The sequence below is a fragment of the Siphateles boraxobius genome, unplaced genomic scaffold, assembly GCF_051911475.1.
Source record: "Siphateles boraxobius isolate OS27281-9 unplaced genomic scaffold, OSU_SipBor_1 9, whole genome shotgun sequence".
In the NCBI taxonomy this organism is placed as follows: domain Eukaryota; kingdom Metazoa; phylum Chordata; class Actinopteri; order Cypriniformes; family Leuciscidae; genus Siphateles; species Siphateles boraxobius.
This window is the reverse complement of record NW_027509219.1, coordinates 5,039,275-5,056,726: the sequence shown is the minus strand read 5'-3', so window position 1 is coordinate 5,056,726 and position 17,452 is coordinate 5,039,275. Positions and strand designations below refer to the sequence as shown.

Here is a 17,452-nt window from a genome sequence, read left to right as displayed (position 1 = left end):
AAATAACAGAAATAAGCACAAATGTCAGAGCATGTCAGAACACCTCCAGGATCCAGAAAACCCCTCAGACCCCAGAGGGTTAAGTGACGTGTGATCCAAAAATCACACCAAAAAATGGGTTGTGGGGGGTGTTGTCTGGAGGTTGATGTCCTGACTTTATAAATAGGATATAGCAGGATTTCTTAACTTTTGCAACTCATGGCCCATCAATGACTTTTTAAAAACATTCCAAGGACCACCTTTCCAAATATGATAGTATGAAGACAGAATAATGTCTCGGTTACATATGGTAAACCTCGTTCCCTGAGGGAGGGAACGGAGATGTAGGTCATGACTGACCAATAGGAATCTCGCTAGAGAGGCCAATTTACTTAGAGTGAAAATAAAACGAGCCAATACACATTGGCGTGCAATCATATGCATCAGCTGCACGGCCTCGAAGCGTGGGTAACGAGCAGTTGCTGCGATTGCACTTCAGTTTTTTGCTGAGGAGCCAACCTAATAAGCTGGCCGCCCCGGTGGGTGGGAGCAGATGTGGCGACGGAACGTACATCTCCGTTCCCTCCCTCAGGGAACGAAGGTTACCATATGTAACCGAGACGTTCCCTATCGGTCAGTCACTACTACGTAAGTCATGACTGACCAATAAGAATCCCTACAAAAGCACCACAGCCGCTGCATCCCATCCAGTGCCCCGTGCAAGATAAGGGCCTGGAACCGGACGCTCCGCCATGTCCGGGCCGAGGGTGTTAGAGGACTCGACAGGTTTTTCACTCTGGAGCAATAAGGGTGCACAGTAGGGTGCAGCAAGCCGACAGAGCCGGGCCTCTCTGTGCTTCTACCCGTTTAGGGAGAGAACACGGGAGGAGACCAGCTCTACACGTAGGCTATAATATCTAGCAAACGTGTTAGGTGTCGCCCAGCTCTACAGATATCTGTTAGTGAGGAGCCACGTGCCAGTGCTCAAGAGGATGCAACGCCTCTCGTGGAGTGTGCATGCAACCTGAGCGGGCAGGGATAGCATCCACTATCCAGTGGTTCAACCTTTGTTTGGAGACAGCCTTTCCCTTCTGCTGGCCTCCGTAACAGACAAAAAACTGGTCTGAGGTCCTGAGACTGGGTTCTGTCCACATACAAAAGCAGGGCGCGAACGGGACAGAGCAAAGTCAGGGCTGGGTCTGCCTCCTCCAAAAGCAGCGCTTGCAGTTTCACTACCTGGTCCCTGAAGGCATTGGTAGGAACCTTGGGCACATAGTCAGGCTGGGGTCTTAATACAACATGTTTGTCACCCGGCCCAAACTCTAGGAACGATTCGTCGACCGAAAATGCGTGCAGGTCTTCTACCCTCTTGACAGAAGCCAGTGCAACCAGTAGCAAAGTCTTCATGGAAAGAAGCTTTAAGTCTACCGAATGCAAAGGCTCAAAGGGAGCATCCTGAAGTGCTCAAAGCACCAGGGACAGGTCCCAAGAGGTTATGGAGGGGGGTCGATGAGGATTTAATCGTCTCGCCCCCCTAAGAAACCAGACGACCAGGTCGTACTTTCCAACTGTTTTGCCATCTATGTGGTTGTGATATGCTGAAATAGCTGCAGAATATCCTTTCAGGGTGGAGGGAGACAGCCTTCGCTCCAACCCTTGCTGCAAGATGGAAAGCACAGACCATATCGAACATCTTTGGGGGTCTTCTCGGCGAGAAAAACACCATTCGACGAACAGGTTCCACTTCAGGGCATAAACACGTCTCGTGGACGGCGCCCGTGCTGAAGTGATGGTGTTAAGTACCTCTGGGGGTAAGTCACCTAGAACCTCCGCGTCCCGTCCAGGGACCAGACATGGAGTTTCCAGAGGTCTGGACGTGGGTGCCATAGGGTGCCCCGTCTGAGTCAGAAGATCCTTCCTCAGAGGAATGGGCCAGGGAGGGACTGTCACAAGGAGCATGAGTTCTGGGAACCAAGTCCGGGTGGGCCAATAGGGAGCCACCAGAAGGACTTGCTCCTCATCCTCCCTGACTTTGCACAGTGTCTGCACAAGTAGGCTCACTGGGGGAAATGCATATTTGCGGAGGCCCCGGGGCCAGCTGTGTGCCAGTGCGTCCGTGACGAGTGTTCCCTCGTTCAGGGAGTAAAACAGCTGGCAGTGGGAGGTCTCTGAGGAGGCAAACAGGTCTACCTGAGCCTCCCAGAATCTCTCCAGATCCGATGAACCGCCTGGGGGTGGAGTCCCCATTCTCCCGTTAGCACAGCTCGTGATAGCTCGTCGGCCACACGGAAGAGCACGCAGGGGACATACATGGCTCGAAGCGACCTCAGATGCTTCTAACTCCAGAGGAGGAGATGGCGGGCGAGTTGTGACATGCGACGGGATTGTAGACCCCCTTGTCGGTTTGATGAATGCAACGGTCACAGTGTTGTCCGTACAGACCAGCACGTCCCTGCCCTGTAGCGGCCTTTCAAGCGGCTCAGAGTGAGATGCACTGCTAGCAACTCGAGGCAATTGATGTGCCAATGCAGTTGGGGGTCTGTCCACACTCCTGACACTGCATGCCCATTGTACGTGGCACCCCAGCCGGTGGCAGAGGCATCAGTGAATAACATAGCATGCCTGGATACCTGTTCCAAGGGGACTCCTGGAAGGATCTGACCACGGGCTGAAGGTTTGGCGGCACGCCGATGTGATTGCCTCCCGGTGAGTGCCGTGATGCCACGCCCGTCTCGGGAATCAGCCGTAAAGCCAGTGCAGAAGCGGTCTCACATGCAGCAGGCCGAGCGGGGTTATCGCTGCTGCCGCTGCCATATGTCCCAGGAGCCTCTAAATGAATTTCAGTGGGACCGCCGTCCTGCCTTTGAATGTGTTCAAGCAATTCATCACCGACTGAGCGCGCTGCTCTGTGAGGCGCGCTGTCTGTGCGACCAAATCCAACTTCATACCGAGAAAAGAGAACGTCTGCACAGGGGAGAGTTTTCTCTTTTCCCAGTTGACCTCAAGACCCAACTGGCTGAGGTGCCTGAGCACGAGGTCCCTGTGTTCGCATAGCTAATCTTGAGAGTGGGCTAGTATGAGCCAGTCGTCGAGATAGTTGAGGATGCGAACGCCCTGTTCTCTCATGGGAACAAGGGCCCCCTCCGTGACTTTCGTGAAGACACGGGGGGACATGGACAGCCCGAAGGATAGGTCTTTGTACTGATATGTTGACCCTCAAACGCAAAGCGCAGAAATGGCCTGTGTCGAGGAAGAATCGATACATGAAAGTACTCGTCCTTCAGGTCGATCACTGTAAACCTATCTTGGGGACAGATGCACTCGAAAATGTGTCTCTGCGTGAGCATTTTGAACGGTAGCTTGTGAAGGCTCTGATTCAAAACTCGCAGGTCCAAGATCGGTTCGTAACCCACCACCTTTCTTGGGTACAATGAAGTAGAGACTGTAGTGCTGTGACCTCATATCGACTGGAGGGGCTGGCTCTATCGCGTCCTTCACCAGTAGGACTGCGATCTCCGCACACAAGACATGGGCATAGGCTGCTCTCACTGTAGTGGAGTGGATGGCCTGAAGCTAGGAGGGACGCTGGGTGAACTGAATCGCATAGCCGAGCCTGATGGTCCGAATGAGCCAGCGAGACGGTCTGGAGAGCACTAACCAGGCTCGCAGAGACCGTGAAAGCGGGACCAAAGGGACCGTAGGTGTACCTGGAGTGGGGCAGCGAGGTGGAACACAGGGACACGGCTCGGGAGGCTCTCTCTGGGAGACGGTCCGTAGCGGTGTCTGAGTGTGCTGTGCAGCACTTACTTGGTTCCACAGGGCAGAAGGTGTTCTCGGACTGCACTCTGCTGCCCGCTGGCGATAGGAGAGGCGGATGAGAGTGGGGAGGATTCTCTTTCCCCACTGCTCTAAGGGCCCTCTTCTGACCCAGAGATAAAGGAAACTGTTCTTTTATTTATATACGAGGCCAGCGGCGGTACACAAACAAAACGAAACAGAGGATTTTCCACCCGGCCCTCTTCCGGGAGAGGGAGCGATGCAGTCATCGTCTCCTGGAGAGCAGTCCCTTCCATCTCTGGGTCACCCGTCCTAGGGGCGCTTCTCGCTTTGCCACCCTTCTTGGAAGGGGCCTGGACGGGCGGGGCGTCCTGCCAGTGACTGGCTCTATGGCACCGTTTAGGTGGGGCTGCTGTTGTGGGGCGGGAGCAGGGGCAGAAGCAGGAGCACACATGAGGCAGCGGGTCCGAGCTATCGTCTGCAGAGACTTCTGACCCACCCTCCGATGCAGCACCAAAAGAAACGAATGGTACACACCTCGAGGATGGTCCAGCACATTCAGTTGGTGGCTCGACTGGCTGCGGAGCATGACAGGGGTGAGGGTTCCTAGGGGGTTGGTTCCCCGAATGAAGTGCGCTCACGGTGATCTTCAGGTCACCCGTATCACTGCCCGCAGCAACCCTCTGGCGAGGGTTGAAACGAGGCAGAGCAACGGGGACTCCGTCCCTTTGCAAGAACGAGAGTCTCGACCGCAGCACCTAGATGGTAATCTTCCCACAATGGGTACAAGACTCATCCACGAATGCTGCCTAACCCCTAAAATCCACTGGATCTGTCTACGGCGCAGAACGTCAGCGTCGCGGATGCCGGCGCTAATCGCGGCCATTACAGTCAATGCTCTTAAGTCCACCAGCTGCGGACGCAGCGCGTCTCAGAAGCGTCCCAGAAGCGTCTCTCCGCTCCGCAGATAATAGGTCTATTTTCGCCGCTTGCCGCATCAAGCAGCACAGAGTACATCGTACCGGGCAGGAAATCAGACACAGAACGGCATAGAGGATCCGGTCGATTTTCAAAATAAAACACCCTGTGGAGACCAAGGTTCCGCTGCTGAAACGCGCCTGAGACGCTTCCAGTGGACTTTGGCGCCGAGCTAGGGACGCATCAAAAACGTGGTGCTGACGTGGCGCGCCGTAGACGGATCCAGTGGATTTTAGGGGCCAGCGTGTTCAAGGCCCAGACACAAAAAGGCAGCGATTGTGACCATCCCATGACCCCAGGTAACTAGAGGAGTGTGCACCTGTCTGTGGGCTGTCTCTCTCCCGCTGGTCTTACCAGCTGTAAAAAAAGCTTTTGAGCACTCTCAGAGGAGCACCTTACCAGCTGTTATACCAGCTGTTATAACAGCTGTTTTTGCTTTGCTCAAATAAGTGAAAACAAAAAAAGGAGAGAGAGAGAGAGAGAGAGAAAAAAACTTTCATGCTGCTGCGCTGTCACGCCCGCACCAAAGTGAAGAGGTCCGTTGTAAGAGGCTTGTCTTCTCAGATCCACTCTTGAAAACAGCATCGAAGTGTTGGCTCCGAAGCAAAAAGCTGAAGTCGCAGCAGCTGCTCGTTATATACCCGCGCTGCGAGGCCGCGCAGCTGATGCAAATGATTGCACGCCAATGTGTATTGGCTTGTTTTAGTTTCACTCAAAGTAAATTGGCCTCTCTAGCGAGATTCCTATTGGTCAGTCATGACTTACGTAGTAGTGACTGACCAATAGGGAACAGAAAATTCTAAAAAGTACAATGATATACTCTGCTGTTATGCCATTGTAGCAGACTAGGTCAAGTCAGCTATATTGATGAAAATTGTCCTTGTATAAAAAGACTGCAGGCTTACTCAGTAACCATTCTTGTAACAATAACAGGCTAACATAACAACAGGTCAGACACACAAGAGGGGAACATATTCACTCTATTCATTAGCAGAAGTGTTCAACAAAGTTCCTTCACCCCAATGTACATACTGTTAGTATAATTTATCAAATACAATTAGCGATATTAACATAACTGTTTAAAACAATATTCTTTTGGCTTCCCAACAGAGCCTGGGTGTTTCGAGTTCAAATGTCTCTGCAGCTTTGATGGTTTTAGCGCCTCATTTGGCAACATTTCTCCACATTCAACACATTGTGCTTTCGGCTTAAGGGGGTCGCACACCAGACGAGAGTCTTTACATTTCGAACACATTATTTTCTATGAGTGTACACACACCGGCAGGTTACATAGTTTATATAAAATTTACATTATATTTGTCTCAAGTCCTCATTAATGTATATACTGACTTCACCCTGTGCTGCAAGATACAGTTAGTTTTACATTCATTTACAGAAATCAGCTGCGTAGATGAAAATGATCGGATTGTCAGGTGAGATTCTCAGTTAATTCAGGTAATGTACTATGTCCTGAGGTACAGTGTTCAGACTGCAGACTCAGCAACGATTGTATTTAATTGTAGCTACAGTACAATCACAACATAGTACAGACATTACCTTAATTTAATAATGTCCTTAAACATAACAATATTGCTGGCCATAAACTGAGAAAGTGCGCGTCTGGTGTGTGTTACCTCCAGTTGTCCTAGAAGCAATTTACACCTGGCCACTTCATGCATTTTTTGATATCCAATTGTGAAAATACCAGGTGTAAATACCCTCCGAAACCATTTGAGACGGGTTTAAACCCGATAGCTCAAACCACATCAGGAGGTGGTCTGGGCCGCATTTCAGATGAACCTGGACAAGTGTAAATGCATCTGGTTGAAACCACATATGTAAATGTTACTCCTCCCAAAAATGCTAAAAAATAAACGTGTGATCGCGTTTTATAGGCTAGGCCTATATGTCATGTTATAGCCAGATATGACGGCGCTACTGCAGAAGACTACGAATCGCCGCAGACGAGAGCAGCTGAGTATCGCGCAACTGATCAGTAAAAACACATGAAGTGACCAGGTGTAAACAGGCCCCGTGACGCTTCTCATCCGGTGTGCGACACCCTACAGTCTCAGTACCTGCCCTTATAAAAACCAAATTTAATGTATTTTGCGTCATATTTTCTCACCACACACTTCGCAGATTTTGTATGCAGAGGTCTGTCTCCCACATCTGCGTTTCTTTTCAGAAAACAATCCATACGTAACGTAATGCTACTGCATCTGATCAAACATTCAATCTGACGTTGTGAAATGATTTGCGATATTTAAACATAAATTAGCTTTGAGATAATGCATCATGACTTGACATGAGTGTTTTTGATCATATAAATTCCATAAGAACAATCAGATAATTAGAAAATAACAAGATTTGTCAATTGAAAAAACAAATAAAAATTATTTTGGAGGTAGCTTACCACTGCCTACACGGCCCACCTGATGGCGCACGAGGCCCACCAGTTGAGAATCACTGGAATATAGGACCTTAATTCATTTCCTTAAAGGTGCTCTAAGCGATGTCACACGTTTTTTAGGCCAAAACATTTTTTGTCACATACAGCAAACATCTCCTCACTATCCGCTAGCTGCCTGTCCCCTGAACACACTGTAAAATAACGCGGTCTCTGCAGACACCCCAGGCTCCACAAACGGCAACAAAAACAATTTGGGCTAACCCGCACCATGAAACATAACAAACTGTTCCAGCCAATAACCGACAAGAAGGATTTTGGGGGTTAGTGCGCGGATCAGGGTGAGGGAGGGTCTAGCTAGCCTCCGTTTTGTTTGACAAAACTTTAAACGTCAACAAGAAGTGACGTCACCCGAGATCGCTTAGAGCACCTTTAATCTACTGCCCCATTTGTATAGGGTACTTGGAACACTTGGGGCAGCACATAGATATATAATATTGCCAAATATTGCATAAATCCATGACACCTACCAGATTCACTCTTGAAGAATCAACACCCATCCAGGGGTGCATTTTCCGTATAACGACGTAACTTACTGCTCACCATAGTGAGATGCATCGTTGTAGGAACTAACTAGCTAGTTACAACTGTTTCCCAAAACCACAGTAACATGGTCACCCCTCTGTCATTTGCAAGACGCTGGTTCAAAAATATTGTCACTTGAAGGTGGAGTAATAACGTCGCCAATGATTCGAGTTCACAATTAATATCATATTATTATAGTTAATTCACACAAACCACAGGAAGTCGATAAATTTTTTTTATCATGTTAATATGCAGTATCGTGTGCACTTTACTCCCATATATTTACGGTTCATTCAGCCATTTAGTTCATTCAGCTTTCTCCACACCGTCATTTCTCCGAGATGCTGCTGTAATAAACATGGCATCTGAGGACTAATTCAACATTTTTTGTTCACCATTGTTTTGTTTTATTTATTGTTTGATGCATTGTGGGTTCCCTATTATGTCATACCAGAGTTTCCACTAGAAAAAAATGGTGCCGGTCACTTTCGTTTTACGGACATTTTGATGATATGCTGGTCAAATATTGCCTCTTAATTAGTCAAGTTGAGGAAAACTGGAGGCAGGCTATGTAACTTAAAAAATGACATAATCAGGTTGTATAGAATGCAACAGCAGTGGCGGCTCGTGATAATTATTTTTTGGGGGGCGGGGCGAAAATAAATACAAATAAATTTCAGAAAGCTGTTTGATGTCTCTTACCCCCGTTATTGTCCACAAAACTTCAGTGCCGACAGGTTTCTTATGAAAAGCGTGGGTGAAGCTCCGGGTGGGGCTCATCCTCTGTCACTGGCTGCTGCCGGATTTGTAAATCGGTTGGTCCAGTCCAAGATCCTTTATCCCTTTTTTTTTTTTTTTTCAGCGAGCGCCTTGTGAAAGTTTTTTTTTTTTTATCAAACAACACAAGTCACTACAGATCACACTAACTGTGCATATGTTCTCTAATATTTTTCTACTTTATTGTACTTAACTAAGTTGTACTTTATTGTACTTAACCAAGTTTAACTATGTTAACATTTGGTTTAACTGCTGCCATTATCTCTACGAAAGTGATCAGCCTAGCAAGGTTTTGTCGAAGTCGCCTGCGCTCTCGCAGTAGTGGCCCAAGAGCGTAAAGTTGAATGACAGGTGACGAGAACCAATCAGATTGGATAAAATAACAATCTATCAAATTCGGATTCGCCAGGGACGCAGCAACCAGGGACGGCGGCGCCCCAGCACCCTCTATTGACGAACCGCCACTAGCCTAACTTTCAAATAGATGGAAAAAAACATGAACGTCCGGTGGTGGTGGAGCTGTCTGGCTCTGGACATCAGAGACTTCAGGCGTTCCTGATTCACCATCGTCCGTCGCATCTGGCCTCTGAAAAAAGCTTTTAAGGCTAGTCTGCATGGGCCTGGCCATATTTGAAACGTCTCACTCAATCGTTCGCTGTTTAGGTGTATATTACATCTGTTTTAGGCGTGCGCTTTATTTAAAATGCAGCATGCAATGTTGTTTAATAACTTTCAAACGGTAATTAATTACCGGTAATTACCGGACAACGGAAACCCTGTGTCATACTTCCCTTATACTTTTATAAACATGCACACTCTTCCAAAACAGTGTTGATTGTTGACACGCTAAACTATATAGAATTCAAATGTGTATGTTTATGTGGGATGAAAGATATAGAATGTACTGAATGTTAGCTTGCTTATTGTGCCCAAGAGCATGATCTATACAAGTCCAAGTTATACTAACAAGAAACTATGTTTCTAACCAGAGGTCGAGAGCTGTAGTTACAACCACACATGCTTGCAATGCTATCTGCGCTTGTTTGTTGGAAAAACCCAGAACCAAATAGTTGCACTTAGTTAGTAACGACTGAACTTTCGACCATAGTCGGCTAACGATGCTTTTGGAAAACGCACCCCAGAGTAATAGATCACTGCTACAGTTTCGCTTCAGCTTCGGTAGCTTATGTTGGATATGAATGATTCATTACTTTAAGACAGACTGACTCTGGCTTTGTTCAGAATTGACTTCATTACTATTTCTGCAGTATATAGTATGTATTCTTTCTCTGTATAATATGATGGTGAAAGAAATGGTGTAGCGTGAGATGTATAAGCACAGTTTAACGTCACAAAGCTTAATGTAAATTGAACAGAATTTTTTAAGTAGACAAAAGGATTTTTCTACTTTTGTGTATACTATGCAACATTTTTGTATGTATAGAAAACTCTGATCAACTACTATATTTGGCAAAATGTGCACTGGCGTACAGTGGAGAACACTGTGCTATATTTCGCAATGCACTGCGGTCAACTTAACCTTCAATTTCCATTTGCAATCTTTTTCTTGCTCAAAAGACATTTTAAATAAAATATTGGATTAATAATATCAATCACACTTTAGATTAGGGTCCAATTCTCACTATTAACTACACTTAATGTACATGAGCTCTGAATTACTCACCTTAAGTGGTGGCACATGAAGAGGCTTGTTGTCTTTGTCCAGTGAGATATAGGTGAAAAAGGCTGTGACAGCCCTATATTTTCCCTTCTCAGCCTCCACCAGATCGTCAGCATCAACAAAAACCTCAATCTCCATTGACTTATTACTGGTGAAGGTCATTCTCCCGGAAACCGTGATGACACAGCCTGCAAGGGTCACATAATGTCAGGTATTAAACCTATTCATCACTATAATACCATATTCATTCTAAGACAGTTGTACTGTATGTGTCTACAGAATTAAACTAGTCTGCTGATGTTGAAATATTTAAGGGAATACTAAGGCCTCGTTTACACTGTCAGTGAAATATGACACAGTTCCGATTTTCTGCTCATATGTGACACAAATCTGAAATGTTCTATGACCGTTTAAACAGGAAAAAAATTCATGTTTTCGGATATTTCGAGATTGGTTTCAGGCCTCGTTCATATGTGGAAATAAATCAGATATGTGCCAATGCGACTGTGATGTAAACAGGCAGATCGGATTTTCTGAGGCATTAGGCTACGTCTCCGCATTAAGTGACGAGAGCAATCCACGCAGATGCACGACGCGCATCTGCAAAGGGATGGATGCAGATGTAGGAGAGGAGTGTGGACACACGTTGACACAACATATCAAAGGTTGGCTTGCTCATCCTAAAATTCCGGACCCACTGCTTCTCTTTAAAGCCCGCCACGATCTCATGAAAGTGCATATCTATAGCACAAATTTTATTTGTTGTGCCATTTACGCCAAAAATTATTTTTGCGTGCATATTATAGGCTACATCTTTTTCGCGTGCATATGATAAATAAATGAGGCATTTATATAGCGCTTTCAAGAAGCAATGGTAATTTCAATAATATGAACTTTATGTCGTGTAATACACACGCACTCCATACTAATCCTACCCAAGGGGTTTACAGTGCGTATCATGCACGCAAAAACTATTTTTGGTTTATAAATGGCTCGAGAAATTAAATTAGTGGTATAGATACGCACTTTCATGAGATTGTGTTGTACTGTAGGCCTATGTTCCCACCAGTCCAGAGATCTCTCTCGCATACAATAACTGAAGCGTATGCACTGGCTACAATGATGGCCCTTTTATACTTTTATTCAAAATCATGGTGATGTTTGGCAAATTTGCATATAGCGCAGAGCTAGCATCAAGCATATTTCGTATTCGTCCATCTGTGCAAGAACCCACTTTAAGCATGCGCAATGTTTCAGATAGAATGGCAAGTGTAAACACATGAATCGGATATGGGTCACAATTGAAAGAACGTGTAAACGGACGGTCAAAAAAATCGAATACAGGCAACTAATCAGAATTTGGCATCAAGACCTGCAGTGTAAACGAGGCCTAAGTGTTACAGCATGCGGGAAAGTATGTACTATAATAAAGTACATGTATACACTAATCTAATAACTATATAATAATTGCATGAAAATGTAGTTTATTGATTCAATGTAACAATTTTCTTATTATAATAAATTAAGGAGTACATAAACAGTGGGGTCGTGGAAATCAGTGTGTTATTGTGTTAAATGTGGAGTCAACTACAAAAAATGCCATTTGTAAGTTGACGTCTTGAAGAGGGCAAACACTGCGGCACTATCAAAACATTGCTATTTGGTTTTTTTTTTGTGGTCTGATATGTCACCGAAGAAATTAACCAATGGCGTAAGCTGTTAACCAGTTTGTCCAAATAATGGCAAACTAGGGTAGCAGAAGGCTTTCCAAAGACAACACAGTAAAATTATTCTGGTCACAAGGATTTAAGAGACCTTTTGGAATTTTTGCGACAGCTGTAAATTTTTCGTTTTCATCACCTGTAGATATTGTTGTCAAGTCGGTACTGTAATTTTAAAAATTTGATGATACCAGCATTTCCCTATAGCATTTTGAGCGCTGTTGAACGGATTCTTAAACATTCTTATGTTTAAGAATCCGTTCAAATGTGAAACATTCAAATGTGTCATATTTTTATTATTTCAGTACCGACTTGGTACCGAAGTTGGTAATGTTGACAACACTACCTGTAGATGTACATTTTCATTTATTTGGTTGATGCTTTTTATAGAAAGCGACTCACAGTGTATTCTAGTTACAGTATACAAGTAAACATTTGATTAGTACTCTATGTGTGTTCTATATCAGTTGCGCTGCATCAACCATGGTACAACAAATCTGAGCATTATATCTTATCTGTGGATAAGACTGTTTGAAAATAGTAATGATTTTTGCAAACATATTTTGTGCTGCTAGTGGCGTAGACATTACACAACTCCTTGGTAAAAACTGCTTTATGTTGCATTTTAACCAAAGTTGGATATATAAATTGTGCATAATATTTCTTCAACCATATACAGGCCTTTCAATGCCTGTAATTTGGCATTAAACATTACATGATCAGCAAAGGCCCAATATTTCCTGATTTATCAGTCAACCTCTATTAATGTAGACTGGGACATAATAATAATAATAATAATAATAATAATAATAATAATAATAATAATTCATTACATTTATATAGTGCTTTTCTCAGCACTCAAAGCAGAGTTATGAAGCCAATGATTGTATAAGGATGATTAGGAGGCCATGATGGACAGAGGCCACTGGGCAAATTTGGTTGGAATTTTGTGTAACCACAGAGAGTCAGGACCTCGGTTCAACATCTCATCCGAATGACGGTGCTCTTTGACAGTACAGTGTCCCCGTCACTATACTGGGGCATTAGGAGCCACACAGACCACACACCTCTTTAACGTTAAAGAGGTGTGTTAACTCGCAAGTGCGATGTCAGGCACTGTAATTTGCTCTGGCCCCCTTCCTGTTCAAAGGAGTGATGTCTCACTCAATGGCTGGCTATCTATCTAAGTGGTGTCCGCAATATAATATAGAATTCATAGACAATTGGAAAAGTTTTTGGGGCAGACCTGACCTGTTGAAAAGAGATGGTATTCATCCCTAATGGGATGGTGCTGCTCTTCTCTCTAGTAATATGGCACATAGTCTTAGAGCTCAAGCATGACAATATGGGGCTCAGGTCAGGAAGAAGACAAACTGGCTAAACCGGCTGTCTGCTAGCTGTCTCATGTCACTGAGGTCAGATAAATCCCATCACATAGAGACTCTTTCACCTAAATATAATCAAATAGATACTGTGTCTGTTCCCCGAATTAGGAAATACAAAAAACTTCCAAACCCATCTAAGGGTAAAAATTAAATTGATGTTCAACAAATAAAAAACAGATATAATACAAATGAACAAATGATAAAGGTTGGGTTGCTGAATATTCAATCCCTTACTTCAAAAGGACTTATTGTTAATGATATGATTACAGACTATAACCTAGATGTGCTGTGTTTGACAGAAACCTGGCTAAAACCAAACTATTCAATTACTTTAAATGAGTCTCGTGTAAACTTAATTTAGCAAAGTCTGCAAAGCCGACACCGTGTTACAAATATTTTAGACATATCACTTCTGCCACTAAAGATTGCTTTATAAATAATCTTCCTGATCAGTTTCATCATCTCAGCATCCCAGATAGCTTAGAAGAACTCGATATTGGGACAAAACTAACTCTCTTTTCCAGCACTTTAGACACAGTTGCTCCTTTGAGCTTTAAGAAGATTAAAGAAAATAGTCCAACGCCATGGTACAACGAGCACACTCAGGCCCTTAAGAGAGCAGCCAGAAAAATGGAGCGCAACTGGAAGAAAACAAAACTAGAGGTATTTCGCATTTCATGGAAAGAGAGCACGATTGTATAGAGAGGCCTTAAAAACTGCTAGATCTGCTTATTTTTCAAACCTATTAGAAGAAAATAAACAAAACCCTAGGTATTTATTTGAAACAGTGACTAAACTAATGAAAAATAAAGCTTCAAGCCCAGACGTTTCCAAGCAGAACAGCAGTAATGACTTTATGAACTTCTTTACTTACAAGATTGATAATATCAGGGAGAAAATTATAACTATGCTACCGTTTACTACAGTATTGCATCAGACTGACACATTGCCTCCCTGGCGAAAAATTTGATTCATTCATTGCTATAGGAGAGGGTGAGTTTTATAAACTCGTTAAATCATCTAAATCGACAACATGTATGTTAGACCCTATACTGACTAAACTACTGAAAGAGATGCTTCCAGAGGTCATAAATTATCTTCTTAATATCAATTCATCTTTGTCATTAGGATGCGTACCAAAAACTTTTAAGCTGGCTATGATTAAACCGCTTGTTAAAAAAACGCAACTTGATCCTACAGAATTAGTCAATTACAGGCCGATCTCAAATCTACCTTTTATGTCAAAGATACAAGAAAAGGCAGTATCTTCACAACTATGTTCCTTTTTAGAAAGAAATGGTATCTGCGAGGATTTTCAAGCAGGATTTAGACCGTACCATAATACTGAGAAAGCTCTGAGAGTCACGAATAATTTGCTCTTATCATCCGATCGTGGTTGTATCTCTCTATTAGTGTTACTCGATCTTAGTGATGCATTTGACACTGTTGAACACAACATTCTTTTAAATAGACTCGAAAATTATGTTGGCATAAGTGGAATTGCACTAGCGTGGTTTAAATCATACTTATCTGACTTATCAGTTTTTAACAGTAAATAAAGAGATGTCTTATCGGTCAAAAGTGCAGTATGGTGTACCACAAGGCTCAGTTCTAGAACCATTGCTGTTTACTCTGTACATGCTACTCTTAGGAGATATCATTAGGAAGCATGGCATTCGTTTTCACTGTTATGCTGATGACACTCAGCTCTATATTTCTTCACGCCCTGACGAAACTTACCAAATCACAAAATTAACAGAATTCATAGCTGATATAAAAAAACTGGATGACTAGTAATTTCCTACTACTTAATTCAGAAAAAACAGAGATTCTAATTATTGGACAAAAAACTTCCTCACGTAATAACCTAGAATACCGTCTAACACTTGATGGCGGCTCTGTCAAGTCCTCGTCGTCGGTTAGGAACCTTCATTTGAAAGTCACGTGTCTAGTATCTGTAAAACCGCATTTTTTCATCTTAAAAATATATCTAAATTACGTCATATGCTCTCAATTAAAAATGCAGAACAATAAATTCATGCGTTCATGACATCAAGGCTAGATTATTGTAATGCTCTACTGGGTGGTTGCCCTGCATGTTTAATAAATGAACTACAGCTGTTCCAAAATGCACCCGCTGGAGTTCTTACCAGAACCAGGAAGTATGACCATAATAGCCTGGTTCTGTCAACACTGCATTGGCTCCCAATTAAACATCGTATACATATTAAAATATTCCTGATTACTTACAAAGCACTAAATGGTTTAGCTCCCCAGTACTTGAGCGAGCACTTAACGCATTATAGTCCTTCCCTTCTATTGCGATCTCAGAAATATGTCCAGTTGATAATATCTAGAATATCGAAAATCGAATTCTGGCGGTAGATCCTTTTCCTATTTAGCACCAAAACTTTGGAACAATCTTCCTAACATTGTCCGGGAAGCAGACACACTCTGTCAGTTCAAATCTAGACTAAAAACACATCTCTTTGGCCTAGCATTCACATAACACATTATAGACTATAATGCTGCCTGAATCATAATCAAACACTGTTCATTCATTTGCCAGAGGAGAACTGGCCCCATGACTGAGCCTGGGTTCTCCCAAGGTTTTTTTCTCCATTCTGTCACCTGATGAAGTTTTGTTGCCTTGCCACTGTCGCCTTTATCGCCTTTCTTCGCCTTTGTCGCCATTGGCTTTTGGCTTGCTTAGTTGGGGACATTTAATTTTATATTTAAAAATGTTATTACAACATTATTTTCCTGTTATCTCTGTAAAGCTGCTTTGAAACTATCTGTATTGTAAAAAGCACTATATAAATAAAGGTGACTTGACTTGACCACAGGGTGAGCACCCCCTACTGGCCTCACTAACATAGTTTTAGTTTTCCCAGGAGGTCTCCCATCCAGGTACTAACCAGGCTCAACCCTGCTTAGCTTCAGTGGGCAACCAGTCTTTAGCTACAGGATGATATGGCTGCTGGCAAATATTAGACATATTTTCCTTTAACTTGTATAGTTTTGATGGTTTTTGAGGATGAGGGCATGCCATTCAACCTGTCCAAATGACAGATAATTTGCACCTGTATACATCAAAACATTTTTGTTGAATTTTATTATTTAAATTTAGAATTATTTTCCTTGCTGTCTGAAACAGATCAGTTCTGATTAGAATGAGCTCTGGCAACCACAGGCATAATACACTGTGCAGCATATACACTTTAATTGTAACTTTATGTAAAGCTCATAGCTAACACAGAATACAGATGAAAAGATTCTAGTCGGCATGGAGAATGAGAGAATTGATAAGGCTGTATGAATTTGCAGAAGATTGTTTCTTTATGTATGTGGTTGGGGGTAAACAATGCGTCATTTGCTTCCCCCTCCAGCTTTCTATCTGACGACTCTGATCTTATCCGTAAAGATTTTTTCAGAGCATAAATTGCTCGCTTTAATTATTTCATTTCACTTGTCCTCTCTCTTAAACATAGCCCAAGAATGGACAGACCTCATTATGCATTATACATCACATTCCCTTAATGATTCTGGGGAAAAAAAGCTTAAATGTACCTTTACGCATTTAATGGAGCCCTGTGGTAGGTGCAGAATGGCTTAATTAAGAACTCGGAACCCTGATTTGCTAGGTACAGTGTAGAAATGTGGATGTTGCACATTTAGAAAGCCTTCATGGTAATTTGTCATTTAAAGCAAATCTGAGCTAGAGAGAATGGTTGAAATTGTTAGGTCCATTTCCTGCCCTCTTTGATGTATATGTCTAATCTTTATTTCCATGGAAACGGAGCCTGAGGGCAGATATATTATTTTCTGTCATTCCTTTACTGTCTTTCCATTCAATTCATATGGTCATTTAGGACAAACGAACAGTAGGCCTATATAATTCCAGACATATTTAATCTACTTGAAAATATTTTCCTGGGTTTTGAGTATTCAATGTCTATATTCTGCTTTCAGTTCTTACATACTTTTTTTTGTTTAGAAATATTTTACATTTTTTATTTGTTTAATGGCTACAATAACTTTTCCTATTTCAAAAAAATTACCATGTTTAAAAAAAATGAAGGGAACACTTAATCATCACAGTGTAACACCAAGTCAATTAAACTTCAGGGATATCAATCTGTCCAATTAGGAAGCACAA

The 17,452-nt window shown here is 43.1% G+C and overlaps 1 protein-coding gene across 6 annotated transcripts in view; it reads right to left on the bottom strand.

Annotated features, from left to right (window-relative positions):
• The window catches only part of acot7 (acyl-CoA thioesterase 7), a 213,957-nt gene that overhangs the window by 46,800 nt on the left and 149,705 nt on the right, over positions 1-17,452 (bottom strand). For all 6 annotated transcript variants that reach the window (XM_077224585.1, XM_077224586.1, XM_077224584.1 and 3 more), the window contains one exon: positions 10,191-10,375. In XM_077224585.1, the coding sequence (XP_077080700.1) occupies positions 10,191-10,375 (185 nt within the window). The remainder of the gene's footprint in view (positions 1-10,190; positions 10,376-17,452) is intronic.